The 12,789-nt window shown below is 34.5% G+C and overlaps 2 protein-coding genes across 3 annotated transcripts; one reads left to right on the top strand and one right to left on the bottom strand.

Annotated features, from left to right (window-relative positions):
• Nucleotides 1-1,612: 1,612 nt before the first annotated feature.
• On the bottom strand, nt 1,613-6,674 carry pex26 (peroxisomal biogenesis factor 26). The gene is made up of 6 exons (XM_028451513.1): nt 6,610-6,674; nt 6,366-6,523; nt 5,260-5,400; nt 4,087-4,403; nt 1,884-2,015; nt 1,613-1,795 (listed from the first exon to the last, which is right to left on the bottom strand). Exons 2-6 carry the CDS (start codon nt 6,509-6,511, stop codon nt 1,683-1,685), a joined length of 849 nt encoding a protein of 282 aa, XP_028307314.1. The 5' UTR covers nt 6,512-6,523; nt 6,610-6,674; the 3' UTR covers nt 1,613-1,682.
• Nucleotides 6,653-11,925, top strand: llph (LLP homolog, long-term synaptic facilitation factor). Of its 2 annotated transcripts, none has more exons than XM_028451514.1 (3): nt 6,653-6,784; nt 9,897-10,128; nt 11,420-11,925. In XM_028451514.1, exons 2-3 carry the CDS (start codon nt 9,909-9,911, stop codon nt 11,596-11,598), a joined length of 399 nt encoding a protein of 132 aa, XP_028307315.1. In that variant the 5' UTR covers nt 6,653-6,784; nt 9,897-9,908; the 3' UTR covers nt 11,599-11,925. The 2 variants fall into 2 exon arrangements, with proteins under 2 accessions (XP_028307315.1, XP_028307316.1); XM_028451515.1 differs by having other exon boundaries at nt 6,688-6,756.
• The last annotated feature ends 864 nt before the right edge of the window (nt 11,926-12,789 follow it).

Raw genomic sequence — 12,789 nt, 5'->3', positions numbered from 1 at the left:
TGTTTTCTCACTAATACTTGTAAGTTTCATTTTCGTTTTACGGCAAGTTTCTGTTTGCGTTGCCAGGTCGGACTGTTTCCCGTTATTTGGGCCAAGTTGAAACGATAACTGAGCTCACGATACGATAAGTTACGAAATGTTGAATTCACAAAATCGATACGATGTTTTAGTTTGAAAAGGGAAAAAAAAGACAAAATAATGTATTTTAAAATGTATTTATTATACTCAAATTAATAAATTAAATTTAAATTTCAACAGATACATCTCAATATGTTTTATATCGCAAGATTTTGTCGCACAAGATTATGTCCCACTACCATATATATTATTAACCATATATTTTTTACTATTTTTTCTTCTAAACATGCCAATATATAAATTGTGATTTATTTGAAGTAGGTTTTTATCATTTCATTGACATAAAGCAAACTTCCTCAAACTTTTAAACAAAAACTCCTTTGCACTGGTGATTTTCTACTTTGTGAAACTCATTTTTAAACAGTTGTATAAAACAGCCCCAAACCCAAAAATGATTTTCTCAAAAAAAACGAGCTCAAAAAATAATAATAAAGAAATAGGAACAATAAATAATCGTGAAAATTGCTTAGTTATACCCAAACAAAAGAAAAACCCACGTTACAAACAAATAACATTAGATCAAGTGAGCATGTAACTTTATTAACCACTAGGAGGCGCCAAAAAAGCGACTTATGTTTTAAATTTAGACCAAAATAAATCTATAACCTACATTCACGCTACTTTTTTTTTTAAAATATCATTCAAAATTGCTTCATAAATTGAAAAACAAAAAAAATCAAAATACGCTCTTTCCTAAACACACTTCTGTGGATAAGTTTTAAATGTATCTTGTGTTTTATTTTGTAAAAAAACAAAACAAAATGTAAATGTAACCAAAAGTATCTCATATATTTTTACAGTTTAGTAAACTTTCATAAAGTATTTACTTAAGACTCTGAGCTGCTTTAATTTAATATGAATTCTTAAATATTGGTTTTATGAACATGTTTGAATTGAAATATAGAGGAGAGTTGTGTTCAGTCAAACTTTTACTTTAAAAACTAAACTACTAATACTAAAACTAAAAAAAATAATAAATTCAACTAAACGTTTCATTATTAAATAAAATTTTTATTTTTTCAAATTAAGCTTGTGTTTTTAAATTAAACTTATTTTTTTAGTGAAGCTTAATTTTAAAACTAAACTTTTACAGTTTAGAATAAACTTTTAGTTTTAAAACTAAGATTTTAATTTTTTTTAAATGAACTTGTTTTTTTCTGTTTAAATGTTCAATTATAAAACTAAACTTTAATCTTTAAATTAAACTTTTACATTTTAAAACCAAACTTTTCATTTTTTAATTCAACTTTTATTTTCAAAATAAACTTCATTTTAAAACTATACTTAATTTGTAAGTCTTTACAACTTTAATTTGGCTTGTTTCAGTACAAAAACATTTTATGAACCTTTTACTTGACTAAAAATGCTAATAGTAATACATTTTCCTAATAAAATATCATAATCAACTGTATTTTTGCATCTTATAAGCTTCTGATCTCCAGTTTTAGTCTCTGGACTAAAGTCAGCAAAGCTATAAATGCATAAAACGTCTTTATTGTGGATTCAACACAATGTAAATGTACACATAACAAATGTTCAGTCGTTCACAGTCCTTTGCTCTGAGCCACTGCCTGATAATGAGGTGCAAACATGGCAACCCACGTCTGTTTGAGCAGCTGCAGGAGTTTAGAAATCCATAGGAATGCAGACGACTGAGCTGCAGGAAAAAAAAGACAGAGAGGAAGAAAAGATGTGAAGAAGATCTAGATGTGAACGTGAGGATGATGAGGAGATCTTCCTCTCACCTGGATCCAAGCGGAAGAAGAGCATGTAGAGAAGAACCAGAGCCAGGAAGACTTTACGGACCGGGAACGATCCAGAACCAGCTGTTGAGAACTTTCTGGAGAGGAACCTGAGCAGGTTCTCCAGACGTTGGACTGAAAATGAACAAACACAACATCAACAAGTCAGATGGTTTGTATACATACTTCCTGTGTCTGATACAAACACGTGTGTGTGTGTGTGTGTGTGTGTGTGTGTGTGTGTGTGTGTGTGTGTGTGTGTGTGTGTGTGTGTGTGTGTGTGTGCTGAATGAACTGAGTCATCATCACACAACTTTCCACCCCTTTGCTTTTCTCTGTTCTCTTTTAGAGCAGGACATTAAGCTTCGTATCTCAGCAGGGGGTGTTATTGTTCGACCAGTAAACATGGTATGTGGTGACTGGTCTCTGACAGCGAAACTGGTGAAAACAGATGTATGAAGGTAGATTTGTGTTTTTATTATTCATTACTGGCACGAAGCAGCAGTAAAGTTCTGTTTTACCCTCCGTTTATCTGTCTGTCAGTTAGTAAAATAACTTAAAAATTATGAACGGATTTGGATGTAATTTTCAGGAAATTTGATAAACGGGACATGGAACAAGTGGTTACATTTTGGTGATGTTCTGGCTACCAAAAGAAAAGAAAAAAAAAAGAGTTTACTATGTTACCGTGACCGGAGCGTGTTGGCTGAGCGTGAGCTGCTTGGCGTAGGTCTGCGCTCTCCGAGTGCTTTTCTAGTTTAAAAATATATCAAATTAAAAAAACCTTTACTTCACTCAACAAAAGTTTTTTGACACCCAAAAATATGGAATCAGAACAGTATCATAATGAATGAACTCTTGCAGGGTTTTTCATGAATGCACATGCTCTGTTTCACAGTTGTATTTCAAATTCACAAATGCACACGATCTGTTTCACAAATATTATTTTGAGGCACACGTGTAATATAAATCCACAGATAATGCAAATTGCTGAATGTGCATTTACAAACTGCTTCTGTGCTGTGAAACCTCTGTGTATTTGTGAGAGAAATGTGTGTGGTGAACTTTGAGACTGCCCTGACGTCGAGGGTCAACAAACGTCACCATTGGCTGATAAAACGGATTGACAGATTCATCAGCCAATCAGGTGTGTTTGCTTTCAGCCAATCATATGGCTTCTTACATTTTCTCCACACTTTTAAACCAATTGCAGAGCTATTGATGTGTGTGGATACGCAGTGTTCAAACAAGAGCGTCTGCATTTTAGAATTTATATTACAAGTTTGCATAAAATATATATTCGCAAAACAAAACATGTGCATTCGTGAAAAATCATGCAAGAGTTCATTCATTATGATAATGTTCTGATTCCATACAAAAATTGCTTTCAAACACTTATTTGATAGAAAATGTTATTTTGAATTCAATTAATGAGTTATTTGATTGAAAGGGTTTTTTAATAGAATTTTATAAAAATTAATTAAAAATATGGGCCATTTTATGAATAGGAAATTAGTTTCTTTATTATTCAATGAAAATACCATTGATTGAAACATTATTCAAATATTGAAATATTAATACTGTTCAATTAAAAATATATATAAAAAATATTATTAATTAAAAAATATTGCTTCAAACGTGAAAAAAACAAACATTTTTAATCAAAGAAAAAAAAATGTGAAATGCTATTCTTTTTGGATGACAAATTTTTGTTTGCAACTTTGAATGAATATACTTTTCTTTCTGCAATTGAAAAGTGTTTTATTTCAGGGAAGTTTTGATTAAAAATATAAACTTTTAATTTTTGGGGTGTACAAATCTACCTTCACACAGATGTATCCAAAATAAAAGTGAAATAATGACTTTTTATTGTGTTGTGAGCAGAGGCTCAGCAGGCAGCGCTACTTGCTAAGCTAACCAGAACAATTGGGACTTGAGTTCCTTCCCATTCTCAGAGGAATACTGAAGATTAACTGGAATACGTTCAACACAAAGATTCATTTTAAGTTTCCTTCTCCCTCATCTGGAAAGATGTTTGAAAACTTAAAGAAATATGAACCAGCTGCTGCACAGGCTGTCAGAAACAGGTGAAGGAGGCTAGATTTGGAGATTTGATTCTAGATTGTACATGTAGTCATTTCACTTTGACAGGAACCGGTTATGTAACAATGGTATGGTTTATGGTATGTGTTGGAGGTTCAGATACCTGCAGTGGGTCCAGGACGCTCCGTGACCTCGTCTCTCTGATCCTGAGCACGTTTCTCTACATCCTCTCGCTCTCTCTCATCCAACACATCCAACGCTGCTCGTCTCTGCTCGTCAGTGAACAAAGCTCTGCCCACGTCGCCAGTGATCAGCTCCCGAGCCTCGTCTGTGAGGCCCAGGGGGACGAGGACGTGTAGGACGTGCAGCTCCACCACCGTTCTGAAGCCTGGAGAACCTCTGTTTGCTGGGCAAAGCAACCACAGTCTGACCTGCTGCAGCATCAGCCCAGGCTCACACACCTTAGCGTAGAGGAGGATGCTGGGAAAACACACGGAGATGAGTCAGCATTTTATTAAGTAACCACACATGGAACTAATTATTATTTAATAAGAAGCATGAGCTTCGATTGTCTGCTTTTGTTGTAATGCTGACTATTTTTCTGTTTTTTGTGTAGTTTAGGTGTTTCGGTCATTGTCTTGTGTGTTTTTGTTGTTTTGTGCGTTTTTGTTGTTTTGTGAGTTTTTGTTCTGTTATTTTGTGTGTTTAAGTTGTCATTTTGTGTGTTTTTGTTTTTTCTGTCTATTTTTCTGTTATTTTGTGTATTTTTGGATTCATTGTGTGTGTTTCTGCCATTGTTTTGCTTGTTTTTGGTGTCATTTGGTGCATTATTTGAGTAATTTTGTGTATTTTCTAGGTTTTTTTTTAAATCATTTTGAATATTTTGGTGCATTCTTCTGCTCTTTTGTGAATTTTAGTGATTGTTTCGTGTCTTTTTGTCTTCATTTTGAGTGCTTTTGTTGAGTGTTTTTGGATTCATTTTGTGTATGTTTTGAGTCCATTTGTGTATTTCTATCAATTTTGTTTGTGTGTGTTTTTAATCATCGTTTGTGTAGCTTCCTCTCATTTTGTGCGTTTTTGGAGTTATTTTGTGCATTTACTTAGGGGTCCACACAAAATTAGGCCGAGGGCCGCATGTGGTTCCCGGGTCATGAGTAACCAATGTATGCTGTACAGTATACGTGTATATAGTTGTATACTTATATTTTCTTGCATTCTTTAATAAAATGTTTCCAATTTTTTCCAAGGCTTTTATTGTGAAAGAACAGCAGTTGTATATGTCAATGAGGACAGTTCCTCCTTTTCTCTTTAGGCAAACATCTGGATGAGTTCTCACCACATCTGGATGAGTCTGGCTGGTATCTCTGTGCTGGGTTGGTACTGCTGTTGGAGCCATGAAAGAACTCCAGGCCACTGGTTCATCTCAGCCAGAGCCTGAATCCCCAACGTGCAGAATCCAGCCTTCAATTCTGCACATCTGCACGCACACACAAAATCAGCTAATAATCATTATTTATTCATATTATTTATTCATTTTTATCACACTGTGGGTTATGAGGTTATGTTTAACTAGTTATTGTGTTATCTTGTGACTTGTTTTCACAGATATTTAAAAAAAAAAAAAAAAAAAAATGCTTTTCTGTCCTCTGAGGTGTACCGTTACTGTATTCTAATCAAACAGTTCAGATTATTTTAAACACTGAGTGACAGCATTAAACACTACATTCTTTCACCAGATATAACGATCACCAGTTTATTCAGTACACCCCACATACAAAGTTCTCTGTCCTGGTGGATTAGACCAGTGGTTCTCAACCCAATCAGCTTACAACCCCCAAAATAAAGGTACCAGAGAGCCTTTTGAGGTCCATCCAAAAAGTCAACAAAATGATGGTCCATTGTTCTATGAATCTGTGATAACCACATTTATTTATCTGAATAATATCCACTGTTATCCAGGAAGTTTATTATTATTTGTGCCATAGTATATAGTCACATTAAAGATGTAAATCCTAGTTTTGATCAGGAATAAAAATGAGTTAATCGTGACCAAAAATTGGTGGAAATAAGATTTAAAAACCACAGAAATTGGTTAAATATATAACATACATTATATTGGGTTAAAAATGTGTGTGTGTGTGTGTGTGTGTGTGTGTGTGTGTGTGTGTGTGTGTGTGTGTGTGTGTGTGTGTGTGTGTGTGTGTGTGTGTGTGTGGCAAAAATGCATTAAAAGGAGCAAAAATATGGCAAGAAAATGTGATGAAAATTAAATAAAATATGGCAAGTTTGGTGTTGTTGCAGGAAAAGGGTAAAAATAAGCACAAAAAAAGGGCTTAAATTGTTCATTGTGACATCTGATGACCCCCTCCCAGTGTCTGGCGACCCCAAATGGGGTCCTGACCTTAAGGTTGAGAACCCCTGCTGGATTACACATTTGTTTACCTGCTGTCCTGGGTCTCCTCGCTGCTCAGACTCTCCAGACCTTTATTACAGACATCTAAAGTTTTCTGGAAGTCCAAATGCACCATCAGATGCTCCGCAGCCGTCAGCAGCTGCTCGTGCAGCGGGGAGAGCTCCGACACGCTCATGGCTCCATTAAACTAATACAAAATCAATAATCATGCGATCGCTTAATATCTATGAGCTGAAATAAATCAATAAAACACGTGAAATAGAGTCACTGCACCTTTTTTTTGTTTACATCCAGGCCATTTCCTCATACGTCAGTACGCCTGCGCGCACATGCGCAGTTGCAGCGTGTTACGTCATCACTCCGTTCCCTTCCTGTAAACACGTGCCCTGAGCGAAGCGTTTCAGATATTCCCCGATAAAGGTAGAAATAACGTCTATTTACCTCACTGGTGAGTTAATTTTTAATTCAATACGACACAAAACAATTGGGGGAGATATTTTGAGATTGTTCTGTGAAATTTGGTTGAATTTTAAGCAGTTTAAGGAATGCTAACACCAGAAAGCTAAGCAGCTAAGCATAAATAACACTAATTATCTGTTAAAAAATCTGATTTAAAGGGGTTGAATAACTGCAATTTAATTTCACTTTATCCCCTTTATGCACCCTTTAGGTCCATATTGAGTATATTTTATTTTTTTACGACTCCGAGAATAAACTTGTAACAACCAAAATAAAGTCATTGTTACAAGGGGGAAAACACTAATATTTAAAGAGTAAAGTTGTAATTATACTATGGAAAGAGAAGCATTTCTCCGGAAATAAACATTGACAAACTTGATGATTTCCTCCAAGTCCGTTTGGTTTCCTCCCGAGAATAGACACTTTTTTGCATTTTCTATTAAAAGTTCTAATTCTGATGATAATGTGGTGCAAACGGACTAAAATATGAACTATTTCCTTATTTATAAAAACATACAGAAATATACAACTAAACAAATCTTAATGCAGGGAACTGCTCTATTTACATCTATGCATTTAAAATGTAATCTAAAAAAACGTTTTTTCTAAAAAAAAAAAATATTACTTTTCACGTGATAATACAAAGTTTTTCCTTGTAAAATTATAGCTTTTTTATTGCAGTATTCTGGCTTTTTTTTCTTGTGACAGTAGGACTTTGTTTTCTTTCTCCTTAATATCAAATATTTTATTCTCAAAGTCAACTTTATTTTTTTTTAATAATATATTTATAATTTAAATTCATTATACTGCAATATTTTATACAAATATTTACATAGTGCTGAGATTTGCATTTTGTGATCAGAATCACAAACACTATTGATCTCAGGGGGAAATGATCTCGTTAAAGAGGCTCGAGAAATATTATAAATGAAAAGAAAACACTAAACAAAGAAAATAAAAAAGAAAATGTACATAATTAATTAAGTCTGTAAATTAAATAAGGAATAAATACAAGTGTACACATTACAGTAGAAAAAAATAAAGTAGTAATAATACACATTTACAAATAAAATACAGATATATATATACAAGAATCAAGAAGTTATATAATAGTAATGTCAGTTTATATATATTGATAGTTATATGTTAGAAAAGTAATTTCAGTGCTTTTGATCATGGCATGTTCGTTTATTGTTGATTTCATTAAAAAGTAGGGATGTAACTAGGGCTGGGCGATATGGCCTTTTATAAATACCGCGATATTTTTAGGCCATGTCACGATACACGATATATATCTCGATATTTTGCATTACCCTTGAATTAACACTTTGATGCACAAAATCACACCAGTATGATGATTCTATATGTCTACATTAAAACATTCTTAATCATACTGCATTAATATATGCCAATTTTAAACTTTCATGCAAAAAAGGGGATATCACAACTAAGTCAAAGTTGACATAACTGTATTTATTAAACAGTGAGTGGCTCAAACATAAAATTGTCAACAGAAAGTGCACGTTCTGTGCAAAATTGTCACAGAGACATTTCAAAACAAGACATTAGTGCAGGATGCAACTCACATGGCATTTCAAAACACAAAATTAAAGTGCACTTTTTGTACATAATGCCACTACAATATTTTAAAACAAATAGTGCCCTTTTGTGCATGTTGTCATTAAGATGACATTTCAAAAAAAAAAAAAAAAAAAAGTCCGCGAGTTTAACCGCACAGACTACAAGCTGCAATATATCGAGTATATTCGATATATCGCCCAGCCCTAGATGTAACGATTAATCGTAAGACAGTTGAAAATCGATTCATCGGTTTCATGATTGACATCGATCCTTTGAAAATTGAATTGCAGTACTTTTTTAAACAGCAGAGATATATATATATTAGATATATTATCCCTTCTCTTGTCCAGCAGTGTACGCGGCGGGCAGAATCTGCTGCTACTTTCTTTCTGGCCGCATTCTACTCTTAAACATGTTAATAAATGATTCCCTTTAGCAATGAAAGAATATCTGTAATATTATGTGAATATCTGTAAAAGTCACTTTTTTTATTAGCTCTGTCTGCTAGCATAGCATCTCTTCTTCACTGCAAGAATTTCTGCATGCCAACCGACCACTGGGTTACCAGCGCCCTCTGCTGGTCCAAACAAATGACGTAAATCAGTGAAATTATTTTTTTTTTTTTTTAAAGTCCAGTTGTTATGGCACAAAATACATTTTCAGTTGCACTTTTGAAAAGAAAAAGAACTATTATGTAGTTTTGCATTGTTTACTATAGAACCAGAATTTAAATTAATAGGCTTCTTCTTCATTTGTATTATTCCTTTATTTATTTCATTCAAGATTTATTTTTAGTGAAATTGCATTGTTTTGAATAGTTTATCAAGGGATTCTTTTGACAATGAAAAATAAAAGGAAAATACAGTATTTTCTAGTTTTTTCCCCAAAAAAAGGAATATTTTTCAGTCATTTGTCTACATTTCCATTTTGTAAAATAAATCGTGAGAGAATCGTATCTTGAACCCAGTATCGTGAATCGAATCATATCGGGAGTTGAGTGCATCGTTACATCCCTATTAAAAAGAGTAACAAATATTTCTGTTAGGATACCCTCAGTCTACTCTGATACACATGTCAAACTCAAGGCCCGGGGCCCAAATCTGGTCGTTCAGAGCATCTGATTTGGCCCGCAGGAAATAATGAATGATTGAGTAAATCATTATATAATTTGGTTGTCAATTGTTGTTGAAAGAACTCTACATTTTTTCAAAATCCTGCAAATTTTCTCAAATTATTCCACAAAATCTCCCAAAATTAAATAAAAATTGGTCACTTACCGCTTAGATATTGTTGATGCCTTCCATACTTTATGTATAATTTTTAACTGGAAGTAAAAACGTGGTACATTAATGTTAAAATTGTTCAAACCTGTGGCCCACTTGTGATCAAACTGGTCCGTATTTGGCCCCTGAACTAAAATAAGCTTGACACTGTGTCTAATTTAAGATAGTTCTGCATTGAAGGAGTGAAGTGACTTTAAAATAATCTACTTCTGTGGTTTTACTTTGTGTTTTTTCTAGAACGTGCTCGTCATGGCTAAAAGTCTGCGCAGCAAGTGGAAGAGGAAGATGAGAGCGGAGAAGAGGAAGAAGAACGCTCCTAAAGAACTGGCTCGTCTGAAACAAGCTCTGAGTCTGGATAAGAAAGGAGAAGCTGCGATGGCTGACATGCAGGACATCGTCACCGTGGTAACGCCAGAGGAGATCAAGAAGAAGCAGGATGTGGACATGGCGGAGCAGGAAGAGGACGACGGTGAGAGAAGCTCAGTGAAATAAATATTAGGACCAATGTTTTGTTTTTATTCTTTTTTACTTTCAGAATAAAAACAAAAGGTGGTTTTTATCATCAGTAGTTTACAGAATGGTCATAACATGGCATTTCATCACATTTTTAGGACATTCCATGCACTTCGGTATCAAAAAATTCAGAAATGTCTTCCAATTGTTCCTGGATCTGACACGATAAAACATTTTGATGGACGATATTGCTTAAGAAAAATAATGCGATAAACGATAGTACAATAAAAAAAACACTTTTCACTGTATTTCACCAATTTGTCACAATACACATTAGGTCGTAAAATTAGGTCAATTAACAATAAATGACTAATAAAAACCAACAATACAATAGATATAGCATGTTTTGACTCATACAAGCTGATTTCATGCATATTTTTGGGGTCCCTGACTAAAAAGTTTGAGAGCCACTGTTATGAAGCAATTATTGATTAGTTCATTTCGTTAAAAGGTCTGTGCTGAAAATAGAATTAATATTAAAGTGACTTCATCGTAATACAAAGACTGCCCCCCAGGGGATGGGTTATATTGCAGAGGACAAATTTATGTGTAACAATGTCTAACAACGTGTGTAACATCATATAACAATAAAGTTTGAGTTTTAAGAGTTAAAAAAAAATAGCAAAAATCTCTCCCCTTTTTTTAAGAAAATGTACAGACGATAAATATTAAGCCTTAAAATAAATTGTTTTATCCATGAGTTATTGCACAATAAGTCGATGTAGTATTTATTGTGACAAGCCTAATTGTTCCGTGATTATCCTCATGTAAAGGTTTTTCAATATTCACGAGGGGTGAAATAACTTAAAGTTAGAGTCCAAAATAAAAATGAAAAAGTTGCATAAAGGAAAAATGTTTCATATCAAAGAAAGAGTTATCTTTGAAAACATATTTTGGTTATAAAGTTAAATATGGAACATTTTGATCTCAAGTAAGCTGCAAATTTTTGGTGGAAAAATTTCTACAATTTCCACATTATTCTGTCCTATAAATATATGTATAATAATAGACGTTACAGGCAATATTCAATCTTTAATTTTCCTCATGTTTGTGACCAATTTGTTTTAAATTTGTGGAATGATTTTAATAAAATTGTAGGATTTTGGTGATGATTGTTTTTTTAAATTTATGAATAAAAATGACTCGTGATAAAACTCCATCCTGGCAAATATTGTGGATATTCATTGAATTGATGTATTTGGAAGTTAAAAATCAAAGGTGGCTCACGTTCTTCATTGTTTCTTCAGGTGGGAAGATGGACATGGACAGTAAACGTAATAAGACCACCCTCCTGGACGAGCACGGACAGTATCCCACCTGGATGAGTCAGAGACAGGCCAAGAAAATGAAAGGTCAGCGGATGGCGAAGAAGAGCGGGCAGACGAAGAAACAGCAGAAGAAGAAGAAGAAGGGCATCGCCTGGTAGAGCAGACGCCACGCTGTCGGACTGTGTCACATGATCATGGACGTCTGCTCTCATTGGATGATGTGACTCTGGGCTGCAGAGCGAAACTTTCAGACACTCATCCTTCACCTCGTTTCTTTTTAAATGTTAAACACGACGTGGTGATGATTTCAGGAGCTTCACATGATGAAAACAAAGCTCATCCACAGCTGGGCCGAAGCTGCTCCTCGTCTCGTTTTGTCAAATAATAGATGAAAAAACAATATTTCTGATGTTGTATTTGAGACCAAAAGCCTCACAAAATGATTATGAAAGGATTGTAAAAACAAAGGCTCGTGTTTTCACTAATTTGTTTATTTCAGTTTTCCTCACTCAAAAACAAAGGCTGCGTCTGAATAGTCCCTCCTATCTCCTTTCCTATCCACTGTTCCCTTAAACCCCAGAAGTGTTTAAGTGGTGGCCGTGATAAGCGTCCGAGTTCTCTTTAAGCTCAGGAAAAGAGGCTCAATGCTCCCTTTATAACCTCCTTTAGCCTAGGAAACACTGGTGCATCCTTTATAACCTCCTTTAGCCTAGGAAACACTGGTGCATCCTTTATAACCTCCTTTAGCCTAGGAAACACTGGTGCATCTTTTATAACCTCCTTTAGCCTAGGAAACACTGGTGCATCCTTTATAACCTCCTTTAGCCTAGGAAACACTGGTGCATCCTTTATAACCTCCTTTAGCCTAGGAAACACTGGTGCATCCTTTATAACCTCCTTTAGCCTAGGAAACACTGGTGCATCCTTTATAACCTCCTTTAGCCTAGGAAACACTGGTGCATCCTTTATAACCTCCTTTAGCCTAGGAAACACTGGTGCATCCTTTATAACCTCCTTTAGCCTAGGAAACACTGGTGCATCCTTTATAACCTCCTTTAGCCTAGGAAACACTGGTGCATCCTTTATAACCTCCTTTAGCCTAGGAAACACTGATGCATCCTTTACCAAAGGAGGCGAGATCATTCTGACCCACAATTCTTTGTGGCGACAACATTTAAAGGGACACGCACACCCGAGCGCTGACAAGTAACGGAGATCATGTAAATTACCAATGCAATAATATGCTTTGAACAACTTTAAATAATCTAAAACCCATATCTTATGCGTAAAACGTATTATCAGATTATAACTGACATAAAACAGACACTGTGGATCAATAATAAAAAAAA

The sequence above is a fragment of the Gouania willdenowi genome, chromosome 6, assembly GCF_900634775.1.
Source record: "Gouania willdenowi chromosome 6, fGouWil2.1, whole genome shotgun sequence".
Taxonomy (NCBI): Eukaryota; Metazoa; Chordata; class Actinopteri; order Blenniiformes; family Gobiesocidae; genus Gouania; species Gouania willdenowi.
Note: the sequence above shows the minus strand (reverse complement) of the source record. Positions and strands in the feature narration are given on the sequence as shown.